Here is a 12,861-nt window from a genome sequence, read left to right as displayed (position 1 = left end):
GCATAGTTTTTGGCTCAGTCCAGTTTTGGCACGTTTTGCCCTCCATACATCAAAAGAACAAAGAGCGACTTTGTTTTTCTGTGGCTTCGTTCAGGAAGGACATGCAGCATCCGTCTGAACGTAAAACACACCTTTAACACACCTTTAACACACCTTTAACACACCTTTAACACCACACATCTCGACTACACAAGAAGAGCTGCTGACAGGCGTCCATTCAACCCCCCCCCACATCAAAATATAATCAAACAAGACGTACTGCTTCCTGTTTGTCAGCAAACAGGTGTTTACATATGGCTTTATTAGCGTGTGTGTGTGTGTGTGTGTGTGTGTGTGTGTGTGTGTGTTTGTGTGTGTGTGTGTGTGTGTGTGTGTGTGTGTGTGTGTGTGTGTGTGTGTGTTTGTGTGTGTGTGTGTGTGTGCAGTAGAGTTAGCGTACCTTCCGTGGTTTATTGCAATACGCTACAAGGCAGCTCAGGATGTGAAGATGCCCCCCAGGCTGCATTAGACCCAAACTACCCACCCCCCATCCCCCCACAAGTGCGTTGACCCCGACCTCCATTATTTAAACCCCCCCCCCCCAACATGGAAGCCCTTGATTTGCAGCACACATCAGCGAAGTTCAGTCCATTGGGAGTGTAAGTGACTCAATGCAGTATCACTTTATATACTACTATATAAAATACCCAGTGTATACTACTGTATAATATACCCAGTATATACTAGTTTATTATATACCCAGTATATACTATATAATATACCCAGATATATACTACTATATAATATACCCAGTATATACTATATAATATACCCAATATATGCTACTATATTATATACCCAGTATATACTACTATATAATTTACCCAGTACACACTAATATATAATACACTGAATATATACTTCAGTATTAAATTATAACCATAATATACTACCATGTAGTAAACCCAGTGTGTATTGTTATACTATATTCCTAGTGTATACTAGGTGTATTGTTATGTAATATATCTAGTATATACTACTATATTATATACCCTGTATATACTACATTATTTACCCAGTATATACTACTATATAATTACCCAGTATACACTAATATATAATACACCCAATATAAACTACAGTATATTATACCCAATTTATACTACCATGTAGTAAGCCCAGTGTATGTTATTAAACAATATTTCCAGTATATACTAGGTGTATTATTATGTAATATATGTAATAATATACTACTATATTATATGCCTAGTATATACTATTATATAATATACCCAGTATATAAAGCTGTATATTATACCAGTATACACTACTGTATTATATACCAGTATATGTTTATATATATAATATATAATATAATATACCAACTACATACTGCTACTGCTCTGTTCAGCCTGATGTTTAGCGACAGTCGCTAATCTTTCTCATATGTTTGGATCCACACCAGAATCTATTTGTCTAAAAGGAATCTGAACACGATTTGGGAACCACTTCCTGTGTACTTGAGAGACAATGAGGATCATTTTATCATTCTCATAATTATACGATAAACATCAAGTGTTAGATGTCGTAAGCCTTAAGCCTGTCAACGCTTCCTGTGAAACCAATACTTGTTCTTTTGTTTTGTGTATCTGTATGGGTCGAAGAGATATAACCTGTTAGCTTCAGAGGTGGTTGCTAAGCTAATGCTTCTTTTGGAGCTTCATATTTGGCATCGCCTGGGGACACGAGCGTGGAATCAATCTTCTCATGCCGTTCTAGGTCTGAAATGTCAGACTGTTCCTCCACACCTCTGAAGAACTGTAGAGTCAAACCATCTTCTTGACGGGCGGCCTGGAGAACCCAGCTAACACTTGAAGGAGAGGCAGCGGCCAATCGTTGAAACCTTCGTACCACACATGCATGCAAACGACTTCTTTGGTTGGAACGCTGGGACTCAGCAGACCCAATGAGTGGCCAAGAGTTGTACGTCTACAGGCGTCGATGATGCCGATTCTTGGATGACTAATGAGAAGATAAAACATGTGCAAACGGAGCTTCAGCCACATTGAGATGGTGTTTAACACCGGATATGAACCCTGTTTCCTTCATGGGCGATTTTCATCAACCATCAGCATCAACCTGCACACTCCCTGCTCGCTCTTTCATCCTGAACGACGATGATGGAAAGATGAGGACGGGGGAGGAAGAGTTCAAAACCACAGGAAGTCAAGGATATCTGAGTTTAAGGAAGGAGTCTGAGGCGCTCCTGCTGCTTTTATTTTTCCAGTTTGAAGTCGTTCATCCTTTCTGTGAAGACGTGTCGATCAAAGTATTGATTATTCAGTGCAAACAACTTATTTATTCACCCCGGCGAGAGAGAGAAGGCGAGACAGGATGGATGGCGAGAAGGGGAGGAAGTGGACGAGCGGCCCTGAGGTGGAGCGATGCTTGTTTCCTGGCGCTGAACGATGATAAAGCCTGCGACTATTCGACTTTGATTGGCTTTCTGTGACATTATTGTGTCGCCACGGCTGACAGGTTGGCCTGTGCTGGCGTTCCGTTTAGCCATCAGAGCTTCTTTTCTGTCGCATAACGCTAGCTGTACCTTCAGGTCAAGGTATCGTTCAGGCAACGGAAGCTGGAGGCCTTGGTCTTCTTCTGTGGTATGAATCCTGTCCTAAACCCCAATTGCCAACACCTCCAGTCTGGAAGAATCAGGAGCAAATACTGCATTGCAATTGGTTTAAGGCTCAAACGTTTGGAGTGGAAAGCAACGCAAACTTAAGGCAGCATGGATTGAATGTCTTGCATGTTTTTTAAAAAACAACAACATTAAAATCCAGTAACGTCACCAGACGTGACTCGTTCTGGGACGCATACGACAAGAAACAAACTTAATGCACTCTCTCCCAGCCCATAAATAAAAACTTCAATTTGTACGCAATGCCTAGTTATTCCATGTAAATAGCATGTGCACATAAAGGATCATGTCAATACGTAAATCCACCCACACTCAATTGGCCCAAATAGCCAACATATAAAATCAAAGTTAAAAAAAAAAAGAAAGAAATCCTGGTTCCTCCTCTTTGGGGACGATTTCTTTTAGCACAGTGCGTCCCAGTTTGAAGGTAGAATGGTTGCGGTTGGTTCAGGAACAGCTGGTCTCTAACGTCGCTGGTTTCTCTCTCTCTTTTTTAAACCAGAAGAGAGAAAAGAAATGGAAAAGGTAAAAGCAGGGTGAGCTGGAGGCAGAAACGGAGACGAAACGAGAGATGACACTGTCGAGGTTCTGGAGGATGGGGGACAGAGATCAGAATTTGGGTGGGATGACCATGACAGGGTCTCCGTTCTTTGGCCGCCACATCAGCACCTGGGCGTCGTTGGCGTTGGGTTTGACCATGGCGTTAGTGGGGATAGGCTCATTCTTGCCCAGGATGTAGGGCTGGTCTTGGACCAGGGGCTCATTCAGGACGGCCCTGTGTCCGAGAGGCTTCTCCGGGTCCACTTGGATGTTTAGCCTCATCCTCCAGCGGATCGTCTGCAGGACCAGAGTCTCTGACGAGGCCCGGTTGATGGCTACCAGCCAGGTGGTGAAGCTCTGGTCGCGGCGGATGCTGCTGAGCTGAGGCACGTTGCTGTCGCTGACCGGTACCCCCCAGGTCACGCTGGGGTAGAAGTTGTCGTTCATGCTAATGGTGAACTTGCTGTCCTTCTTGGTGGGACCGATGACGGTGCAGGTCTCTGTGGTGTTGCCGTACCACGGGTAGTTGACCCCGTCTGAGTCGCTGATGGCCTGGATAGTCCCGTCACGCAGGTCTGGGAGCTCCCAGCTGGACCTGGAAGTTAACAAGAACTACAAATGAGGATTTAAAGACAAGTAGTCCTCAACTTACAAACATAATAGGTTCATAGACGCTGTTCGCACGCTGAATTGATTGTAAGTCGTGATTCATTGAATTTCAATCTCTAATCTCCATTTGAGGTCTTTTTAATGTCATTAGTACTCTGAATACTAAAGTAATGTCATTACTACTCTGAATACTAAAGTACTATTCCCTCAGACTGACGCGCCAACAGGAAAGACTGAAAAACCACAGGAAGTGACATCAGAGTAAACTGTTCACTGAGTCTGACATTTGATGAGTCATGTTAACATGACACGTGAAATCTGAATCTACATGCTGCTCGGAGGGTGTTGTGGCAGAAAAGGGAACTACAGTAGTCAGACACAGTGGAGCTCAGTTGTTCGTATCTTGAGGACTTCCTGTACTCGTCTTCTGATCAATTTTCACCGTTTCTGTAGGTTCTAATAAAACAAAACTAGAGCCAAAAACATTTTTAAAAAATTACTAAACCAACGTGTGTGTGTGTGTGTGTGTGTGTGTGTGTGTGTGTGTGTGTGTGTGTGTGTGTGTGTGTGTGTGTGTGTGTGTGTGTGTGTGTGTGTGTGTGTGTGTGTGTGTGTGTGTGTGTGTGTGTGTGTCTGTGTGTGTGTGTGTGTGTGTGCATGACACAGGGACACTGTGGAGGCGTCTCCCCCACTGAGGAACCTTCATGAGTGGGGAAACCTTGCAGAAATGCGACTTCCTGTTTGTGACACAATCACGCGCTTTGCAATACGTGGTGCAAATTTCACCAAAGTTGAACTCCTTTCCAACACAAGAAGCCTTGTGCAATCACCAGACACACTGCGTGTGTCGGCGCACCTGTGACTCACACCTGCGAGTCACACCTGTGAGTCACACCTGTTTAAACAAACGCATAAACTGTCGCGATGAAGGTGCTGAACGGCTCCACAATCGACACATCAAAAGCCACAGAAAAACCTTCCGCTGCTGGTTTCGGACCAATCACACGCCGCCATCAGAGGAACCGTCAGTATGAAAATGTCAGCGGTGATGTCACTTCCTGCTTCCCAGGAGACACGTTTAAAACGGAACATCACAATCAGTTCTTCGGTTCTCATGACTTTAACATGATGAATGAAATGTTCTGTGCTTCGCTCCGCTGCAAAGGTGGGGGTGCATTCCAACACCCCTATATATAGTGCTACGTGTGTGTGTGTGTGTGTGTGTGTGTGTGTGTGTGTGTGTGTGTGTGTGTGTGTGTGTGTGTGTGTGTGTGTGTGTGTGTGTGTGTGTGTGTGTGTGTGCGTATCAGTTGCATCTCGGCTTGTGTGTTGTCTGCATTCATCAGTGTGTTGGTGGGATTTCAGATCTCATCTTTTATTCTTTAGAATGTCTGAAAAACGAGAGAAGAAAGGCTCAGTGTTGGTTTTCTGTTTCCTCCGCTGTCAGCAGGCATCATGTTTGGGCCTACACACACACACACACACACACACACACACACACACACACACACACACACACACACACACACACACATACACGGGGTGGGTGTGTTTGGGAGGGGACTGTTTCTCTAATCTTAGACATTCAGCAGTCAAACATCCTCAGCTGGTCACAGATAAAGTTTGTTGTGGGTGTTTTGTGTGTGTGTGTGTGTGTGTGTGTGTGTGTGTGTGTGTGTGTGTGTGTGTGTGTGTGTGTGTGTGTGTGTGTGTCTGCTTGTTGTTGTTGACTGATTTGTCTCACATTTGTACTCATCCTGTGGAAATAGGGGACAGGATGAGCAGGAGAACCATCAGGGCTGAGCCCCCAAACTGCTGCCTTTAAGCTAGGAGTGACGTCATGTGTGACGTCATCCAGGTTCAGCATGTGCTGCCACACTCAGCAGACTCCCTTGTTTTATTATTGTCTGTTTTATTTTGGTAAAAAGTTTTTTTGTTTTGTTTCAGAATTTCATGATTCCAATGCATTTATCCAATATTCCTGAATCAATAATCAATAATCACGAGAACATTGATCTTATAATCGATCATTTGCCAAAAAATAATAGGAAAACCGATAAATTTGGAGTTCCTGTCTGCCAAACATTCTCATTTATTCATTAGAACATCCCAGAACGTGATATTCCTCACCCGTCCAACCCAGGACCCCCCCCCAACCCCCCATCCGATGATCAGCTGATCGATAACACTCACATTCCTTTGTCACCATACGTGTTGTAGAACTCCATGTGGTTACAGGCTTGGATCCACCCGATGGTCCACGTCTCTTTACCGGCCACCGGCGGCACCAGGACGCGCGCACAGGCTCGGAAGTGCGGTGTCCGGTAACGCAGAACGACACCGGAGGACTCGTCGATGCTGGTGGGGTTCGGGTCGATGGAACTGTTCACCTCCAGAACGATGATACTGTCTCGGAAACTCTTGGGCTTACACCTGATACTCTGGATGCAGCCCATCGCATTAAAGAGCAACACAATCCACGAGAGCGTCCGGAGGTCTGGAGGAGAGGACAGACGCATAACAGCCAGACGGTCACCACAGTTTGGTCCTCAGCGTGTTCCTCACAGAAAGACCTGATCAGATTCACAAGTGTTTATTTATAGCTGACTGCGTCGTGAAAAAAAAAAAAAACCCCACGCAACTCTGATCCGAAACTCATTTTAGCAAAGACAAAGAAGTGAAATTCTTTCTAAATGCAGAGCCTATGCGTTTCTGTGCGTAAAAACCAAATTCGCCAAACAGGCGCAACTTTCTTTATCCGTGCTCTGATGTTTTTAAGTCTCCTAAATATATCACTCCACAACTTCTGGAGAAGCTGCGCGTAAAAAAAAAGTTTCAAGTTCAAGAGGAAGATTAATAATTCATCAGAAGTTCTAACGTTTCCAGCTCGGCGTCATATTCTCTCTTTTGTTTAATTGTTCGTGTGATTAACAGATAATCCCTTTACTCCCCCCCCCCCCCACTTCATAAAGCTCCACGCCACGCCGGTGGGTAGAATCCTAATTTTAAAAAAATGCTGAAAGGTGACGCTGTCCATTTAATCCGCAATAACCTCAATTCCACATTTACGCACGTCTTATTCTGCGGGTTTTTTTTTACTCTTGTGCGGGTTAGTGGTGCGTAAAGCGGGTTCTATTTTAGCCGACATAAAAAGCATTGCAAAAAGGGAGATCTACCTATAAAACAATCCACCGGAGAGTCTCCAGCGTCTCCGGGGGGAGGTGGTGGGGGGGGGGTTCGGTGGACGCGCCGGCTCACACAGTTCCGTTCCTCGGTCAGAGAGGTGATTCCGTTATTTCCCCGCGGGAGCTGCAGATTATTTCACCCTCCCCACGGAGAGGCAGCGTCTCCTCCACGTTGGCTGTCGGTCCAGTTCGAAGCGGAGCGCCGCGACATTCAAAAGGACACCGCCGGGTCAACTTTAGCACCCATTTTACCGGGTCCATGCTTTAGATGGGGTAAAAAAAAAAAAAAAAAAGGTCTCCTGTGTCCTGTGGGGGGGTAAGGGGGGGCGCGCTCCCAGCTGTTCCACGCGTGCCTTCCTGTCTGTGATGGAACGCGCTTCAGTTGAGATCCTTGCGCGTCCTGTCGTTCCTGCGCGTCCGTCCCATCGCGGCCACGGCAGGTTCACCGCGCTGCGCACTGGGCTCTGCATCAGCTGCCTGGGAAAGCTGCTTTATATGTCTCTGGGACACGACACTTCCGCTCCCCGGGCGGCAGGCATGCTGGGAAATGTAGGCAGAGCAACGTAGTGGAGAAATCAGACAGGAGGTGGTTTTAAAAAAAAGGCGATAGATGGAGGTAAATTAAATATATTATATATTAATTATGTCAACCTGAGGGTGGTGAATCCTCATAGCATGACGTCATCCTATTTATTTATTTATTTATTTATTTATTTAATCTTTATCTCTTAATTTCCCTTCGGGGATTACTAAGTATACTAAATTAAAATTAAAATTAAAATTATTTATTTTTTTAATTGTTTTTACAGATGAGTCAACAAAAGGAAGAAAACATAAAAACAGTTTATTAGTGATCAATCCTTCATTAAACCGTTTTTTTCGCTAATCAATCAATAAATCAATCAACTATCAGGCGTTTCGACCCTCCCTTCCTCCCCCCATTGCCGGTCGCCCCCCCCCCTCCTCCCTCCCCGCCGCTGCGCTCCCTTTTAAGCACCATGGAGAACTCCGCTCCGTCACCGTGCGTAAAGCGGATGTTGAATCGCGTTCGTGCGTAAAATCCGGACGATCCAAACGCTGCGCCTCCTGGACTGCCTTTGTTTACGAACGGTCGCCGTTTTGCCTCCGTTGCTGTAAGCTGCCCCCGCCCCCCCTCACTTCCCCTGCTGTGGAATGACGGGATGAAGCAACACCTCCTCCTCTTCATCCTCTTTCTGGTAAGATGACAGCCCCGTGTCTTTTCGCGCACTCTCTCCACTCTGCGTCTTTTTGCTCCACGCAGTGCGCCACCTGTTCGTGTTGGGGGGTAACCGGATGCCCACGGTGTTATTCTATCTCCCTGCTCCAGATCCCGTCCCGGTGGATTGGCCGAGACAAATGCCAATCACTGCACCCCCCCCCTGTCCACGCGGGTCCCGGTATAAACAGCGTGGCCATCGCGCATTCCAGCGGCTCTAAATATATCTATTAAGGCCAGGGGAGGGGGGGGGGACCGGTGTACGGGGTTTATCCTGGGACATTTCTCCGTGGTGGAACCCGCACCACTTGGATCATCCCGTGGAGATCGACGATCGGAGGAGAGCTCGGCCCCGGGTCCAACATGCCGTCGAGTCAGAACGCGAGATCCCGAGCCCGGGAGAGGAGCAGCGTCCTGAGCAGGCCCGAGTTCATGTCCCTGAACCAGCCCCTCCGCAGCGCGGCCGGGAGCGGCCCCCCCGAGGGCCGCGGCGGCGGCGCACGGAGATCCGGACAGACGAAGCACCCGACGAGCCAACCGAGCGAAGAGGCCGCCGACACCGGCAGCAGGGACCGGAGGGAGCCCGGGAAGATGCCGGAGGAGGACTGCATGCAGCTCAACCCCTCCTTCAAGGGGATCGCCATGAACTCCCTCCTGGCCATCGACATCTGTCTGTCCAAGCGCATGGGGGTGTGCGCCAACACGTCGTCGTCCTGGGGGGGCTGCCGCTCCATCGTGTCCCTGTTGGCTCTGACGGGTCACGGCATCACGTGGATCATCGGGACCATCGTGTGTCTGACGAGGAGCAACACCCTGGCGGGGCAGGAGGTCCTGGTCAACCTGCTGCTCGGTAAACGGCACAGCGCGCACACCGACACACACACACACACACACACACACACACACACACACACACACACACACACACACACACACACACACACACACACACACACCGGCACCGACACACACACACACACCGGCACCGACACACACACCGGTGTGGCACCGGATGGAGGATTCTCCACTCCAGAAGTTAGGAGTCAGGCTTCCACGGCTCAGTTTTAACCCACAGAGATAGTGACGTCACACGCGTGACGCGTCAAGTGGGGTTGACATCTATTTTATAAAAGTCTGAAACTAAAGGAACGATCATTTTTATCAAGGCTGTGCTAAAAGTAATTTAGATTAGATTAGATTAGATTAGATTAGATTAGATTAGATTAGATATACTTAAATGATCCCAAAATTGGGAAATTCAGTTAATTTAAATCAATTGAAGTACATTTACTCGATTACAAAGTTTACGTTACGTTACGTTTTTTCATTCAAGGTACTTTTTGATAATTTTGCACTGAAATTTAATAAAAGCTCAGAAAATGTAAAATAATTTCAACTCAAATTTTAAATTAAATTTAAATTAAATTAAAACTGGAGTCATTTTTAATAAAAACGAATCTTTCAGGGTTACAGATCCACAACTGTATGAATTACATTATTAAATTTAATATTAAATATTTATTCTTGAATCAATGTTAGCTGCCAGAATAAACCACAAATAATAATCTGCTGGAGCTCCACCTCCATCATTTCAATCCCGTCATGAATGGACCAATCACAGCGCAGTATTGTGTGTGAATCCGTGACTGATCGGTGTGATCAGTGACGTCACAGATGCTCAGCTGAGTGTCCAGAAACAGAAGGAGTATAAATACTTAGACCAGGGTCAGCTGGTGGGGGCCTCATGTCCAAATATAACCCACAGGTTATAAAGGTGCTGCCCCCCCATGGAGGGAGACGGAAGTTCAGCCAGTTCTGGACCCCAGGGGTGGGAAAGAACCGATCAGTGTTCCCTCACAAAACCTTTAAATACGCAGACGTGTGTGTGTGTGTGTGTGTGTGTGTGTGTCTTAATCCAAACACATACAGTATTATCCTCCAAAAAAGCGTCATAAATCTCCAGACAGTTAATCTGTGGATGTGTGACGCTGGTGTTTTGTGTTGTGAAATGTTTGTTATGTTTTCAATCCAGGATAATTTATTGAAGTTTTTTCCAGATTAAATCTCAAAGTGGATTAAGTGGATTAAATATTTAATACTGCCTGAACTTCAGGTGTTCACGAGGGAACCCTGACCTGTGATGAAGGTTTTATTGCGTGCATCTTTAATCTGTGGTGCGTTTGTTTTACGACAGCCCTCATCCTGGACATCATGACGGTGGCCGGGGTCCAGCGGCTGGTGAAGCGCCGAGGACCCTGGGAAATGACCCCGGGGCTCTTGGACTGCATCGCCATGGACGTGTACTCCTTCCCAGCAGCCCACGCCAGCCGCGCCGCCATGGTGTCAAAGTTCCTGCTGTCCCACCTGGTGCTGGCCGTGCCGCTGCGCATCCTGCTGGTGCTGTGGGCCTTCCTGGTGGGCGTGTCCCGGGTGCTGCTGGGAAGGCACCACCTGACCGACATGGCGTGCGGCTTCGCGCTGGGAATGCTCCACTTCAGCCTGATGGAGACGGTGTGGCTGTCGTCCAGCACCTGTCAGACGCTCATCTCCATCAGCACCCTCAGCTGGAGCCCCTTTTTCTGAGCTGCCGCCGCCGTGGTCGCCCCCAAACCTCCGCCGTATCAGGGTGCTGTGAAGTTCTCGTCTCAGGGTTTGAACCAGCAGCCAACCAGGAGCTGGCTTGCATGCAGACGGACAAATCCTGGCGCCTTCAGCCAATCTGACACCTCCGCTGCCCTTAAGGTCACGTTAAAATGACGACGGTCTGATGGAGACGTACCTGTCGGAGTAGAAGCTTCTGGTCTAGTTCTGTGACTCCAACCCCCCCTCCATGTGCCTCTATTCTCTGTTCCCTCATAATTCTTTTTAACCGTTTGTAATTTTACAGGATGGTGGAAAAAACTTGTGAATTTAACGCCGGATGTTCCTCTAAAGTATCTAAAGTGACTTGTTTGGATATTCCACATTGTTCCTTATTGGCATGAATAATGTGTTTGTACATCTGCAATGGGGATTCTGTTCTTTTTACTGTGTTTTTCCAAACTTATAGTTGTTGAATTTATGATTTTTTTTTCTCATGAAAAAACATGTGAACTTAATGCTTCCATGAGTTTAAATTACAGTAAAATCAGTAAGATTTTATGCCCCTAAAAATGCTGAAATATGTGTGTTTGCGTGTGTGTGTGTGTGTGTGTGTGTGTGTTTAGCGAGCCTTTGAATGAAACCAGCAGTTTTCTTGCAGCTTGTTGGTTTGGTTTGTTGACAGTTTTGTGCAGCTTTCCGTGCAGGGATGTGGATATTGTGTTTTTACTGTTTCCCCACCTCATTAATAAAATGAGAACGTGGACGTCTGTTTTTATTTCTAGGCCTGAAACTAAAGTTACAGGATCCATCTTTACAGGTTTGTGACGCTGTTTGTACCCGACCAACGGGTGACGTTTCACACTTCTAAGACACTTCATGCTTGTTCAACATGAATTATTGTGCTTTAGTTCTGCTCTATCTGAACGACTGTGCTGAGGTGTGAGGAAACACATATTAAAGTGGTTTATAACCTCTATTTTTGACCCAGAAAAGATACATAAGAATTATCCACAATGCTCCTTATAGAGCTCACACAAATTAATTATTCAGTAAATCTAAACTACTGAAAATTCATGACATCATAATAGAGCTGTTTAGCTCATGTATAAAGCAGCCAATAATTATTTACCACAAAATATATTAGCACACATTCATAATAATTGAGAGGAAACAGCATTTTACAAGAACTACATTAGAATTTTTTAAATTATATTTTACAGGTGTCAAACTTTGGAACAAACTGGACGATGAAGTTAGGAGTCTAGGAACTCTATCTGCCTTTAAAAAAGCTTTTAAAAACTTGATTTAGCAAGGTTATATTTTGGATTTAAATGATGTTTAATATCTCAGATTGTTATGGCTACATGTGAAAAATATCACATGGTATTTGATGATAAAAATGTTGCTAATTCTGGGGGTGGGAATTTTACAAGCCAAATGTTTTCTAGCTGTCAGCTCTTTTTTTTTCTTTTTCAGATGCTGTTGATGTTGCAAAAGTGATGAAGGTGAAGTCTGTTGTAATAACATGTCCGGAAATCAATAAATAAATAAACTGAATTTTTTTAAAAATTAAATAAAAAGACACACTAATCTGAACCCAAACGGAACCCCAGCAGTAACAAGGGGGTTGATTTATATGCAAAGATTCACGTGACCTGAAGCTGCAGGGGTTTCTAACCAGCAGGTCCAGTTTACTGTGAGCTCGACTGATGGCGCGACAGTATTTCTGTCTGGTTTCCTGTCACGCTCTTATTACTGCACAAAGCCGCGACAGGAAACGACCGTGGTGTGTGTTCAGCAGCGAAACACCAGGAACTGAAAGTGCCTTAAATGCATAAGGGAAGCGTTGGTTAGTCATTAGAAGAATGTCTCCTGGACCAAAAGTCTCTTCAGTAAAAAGAAAGAAGCTCCGAGAAAGAGAAAGACTACATGGAGTCATTAATAAAAACACCACAGGCTACACGTTTTAAAGTTTCTCACACACACTGTATTCGCTCACCTGCCTTCACACACACGCACGCACACAC

The 12,861-nt window shown here is 45.7% G+C and overlaps 2 protein-coding genes across 5 annotated transcripts; one reads left to right on the top strand and one right to left on the bottom strand.

Moving 5' to 3' along the window:
• Positions 1–590: 590 nt before the first annotated feature.
• fam78ab (family with sequence similarity 78 member Ab) lies at positions 591–7,498 on the bottom strand. 4 transcript variants are annotated; one of them, XM_068334432.1, is made up of 3 exons: positions 7,006–7,498; positions 6,023–6,402; positions 591–3,815 (listed from the first exon to the last, which is right to left on the bottom strand). In XM_068334432.1, exons 2-3 carry the CDS (start codon positions 6,346–6,348, stop codon positions 3,290–3,292), a joined length of 852 nt encoding a protein of 283 aa, XP_068190533.1. In that variant the 5' UTR covers positions 6,349–6,402; positions 7,006–7,498; the 3' UTR covers positions 591–3,289. The 4 variants fall into 4 exon arrangements, with proteins under 4 accessions (XP_068190533.1, XP_068190535.1, XP_068190537.1 ...); XM_068334434.1 differs by having other exon boundaries at positions 6,023–6,326; XM_068334436.1 differs by having other exon boundaries at positions 6,023–6,326; positions 7,088–7,498.
• Positions 7,499–7,992: 494 nt separating this feature from the next.
• LOC137608513 (inactive phospholipid phosphatase 7) lies at positions 7,993–11,597 on the top strand. The gene is made up of 3 exons (XM_068334957.1): positions 7,993–8,231; positions 8,363–9,101; positions 10,446–11,597. The coding sequence occupies exons 2-3, from the start codon at positions 8,615–8,617 to the stop codon at positions 10,832–10,834; spliced, it is 876 nt and encodes a 291-aa protein (XP_068191058.1). The 5' UTR covers positions 7,993–8,231; positions 8,363–8,614; the 3' UTR covers positions 10,835–11,597.
• The last annotated feature ends 1,264 nt before the right edge of the window (positions 11,598–12,861 follow it).

The sequence above is a fragment of the Antennarius striatus genome, chromosome 15 (genome assembly GCF_040054535.1).
Source record: "Antennarius striatus isolate MH-2024 chromosome 15, ASM4005453v1, whole genome shotgun sequence".
Lineage (NCBI taxonomy): Eukaryota > Metazoa > Chordata > Actinopteri > Lophiiformes > Antennariidae > Antennarius > Antennarius striatus.
Note: the sequence above shows the minus strand (reverse complement) of the source record. Positions and strands in the feature narration are given on the sequence as shown.

What these genes read in the sequence shown, in the direction of transcription:
- fam78ab (XM_068334432.1), bottom strand. Translation starts at nt 6,348, where the DNA reads ATGCGTCTGTCCTCTCCTCCAGACCTCCGGACGCTCTCGTGGATTGTG. An exon ending in ACGTATGGTGACAAAGGAAT is followed by an intron (nt 3,816 to 6,022) that starts GTGAGTGTTATC and finishes GTTAACTTCCAG; the next exon opens with GTCCAGCTGGGAGCTCCCAG.
- LOC137608513 (XM_068334957.1), top strand. Translation starts at nt 8,615, where the DNA reads ATGCCGTCGAGTCAGAACGCGAGATCCCGAGCCCGGGAGAGGAGCAGC. An exon ending in CCTGGTCAACCTGCTGCTCG is followed by an intron (nt 9,102 to 10,445) that starts GTAAACGGCACA and finishes GTTTTACGACAG; the next exon opens with CCCTCATCCTGGACATCATG.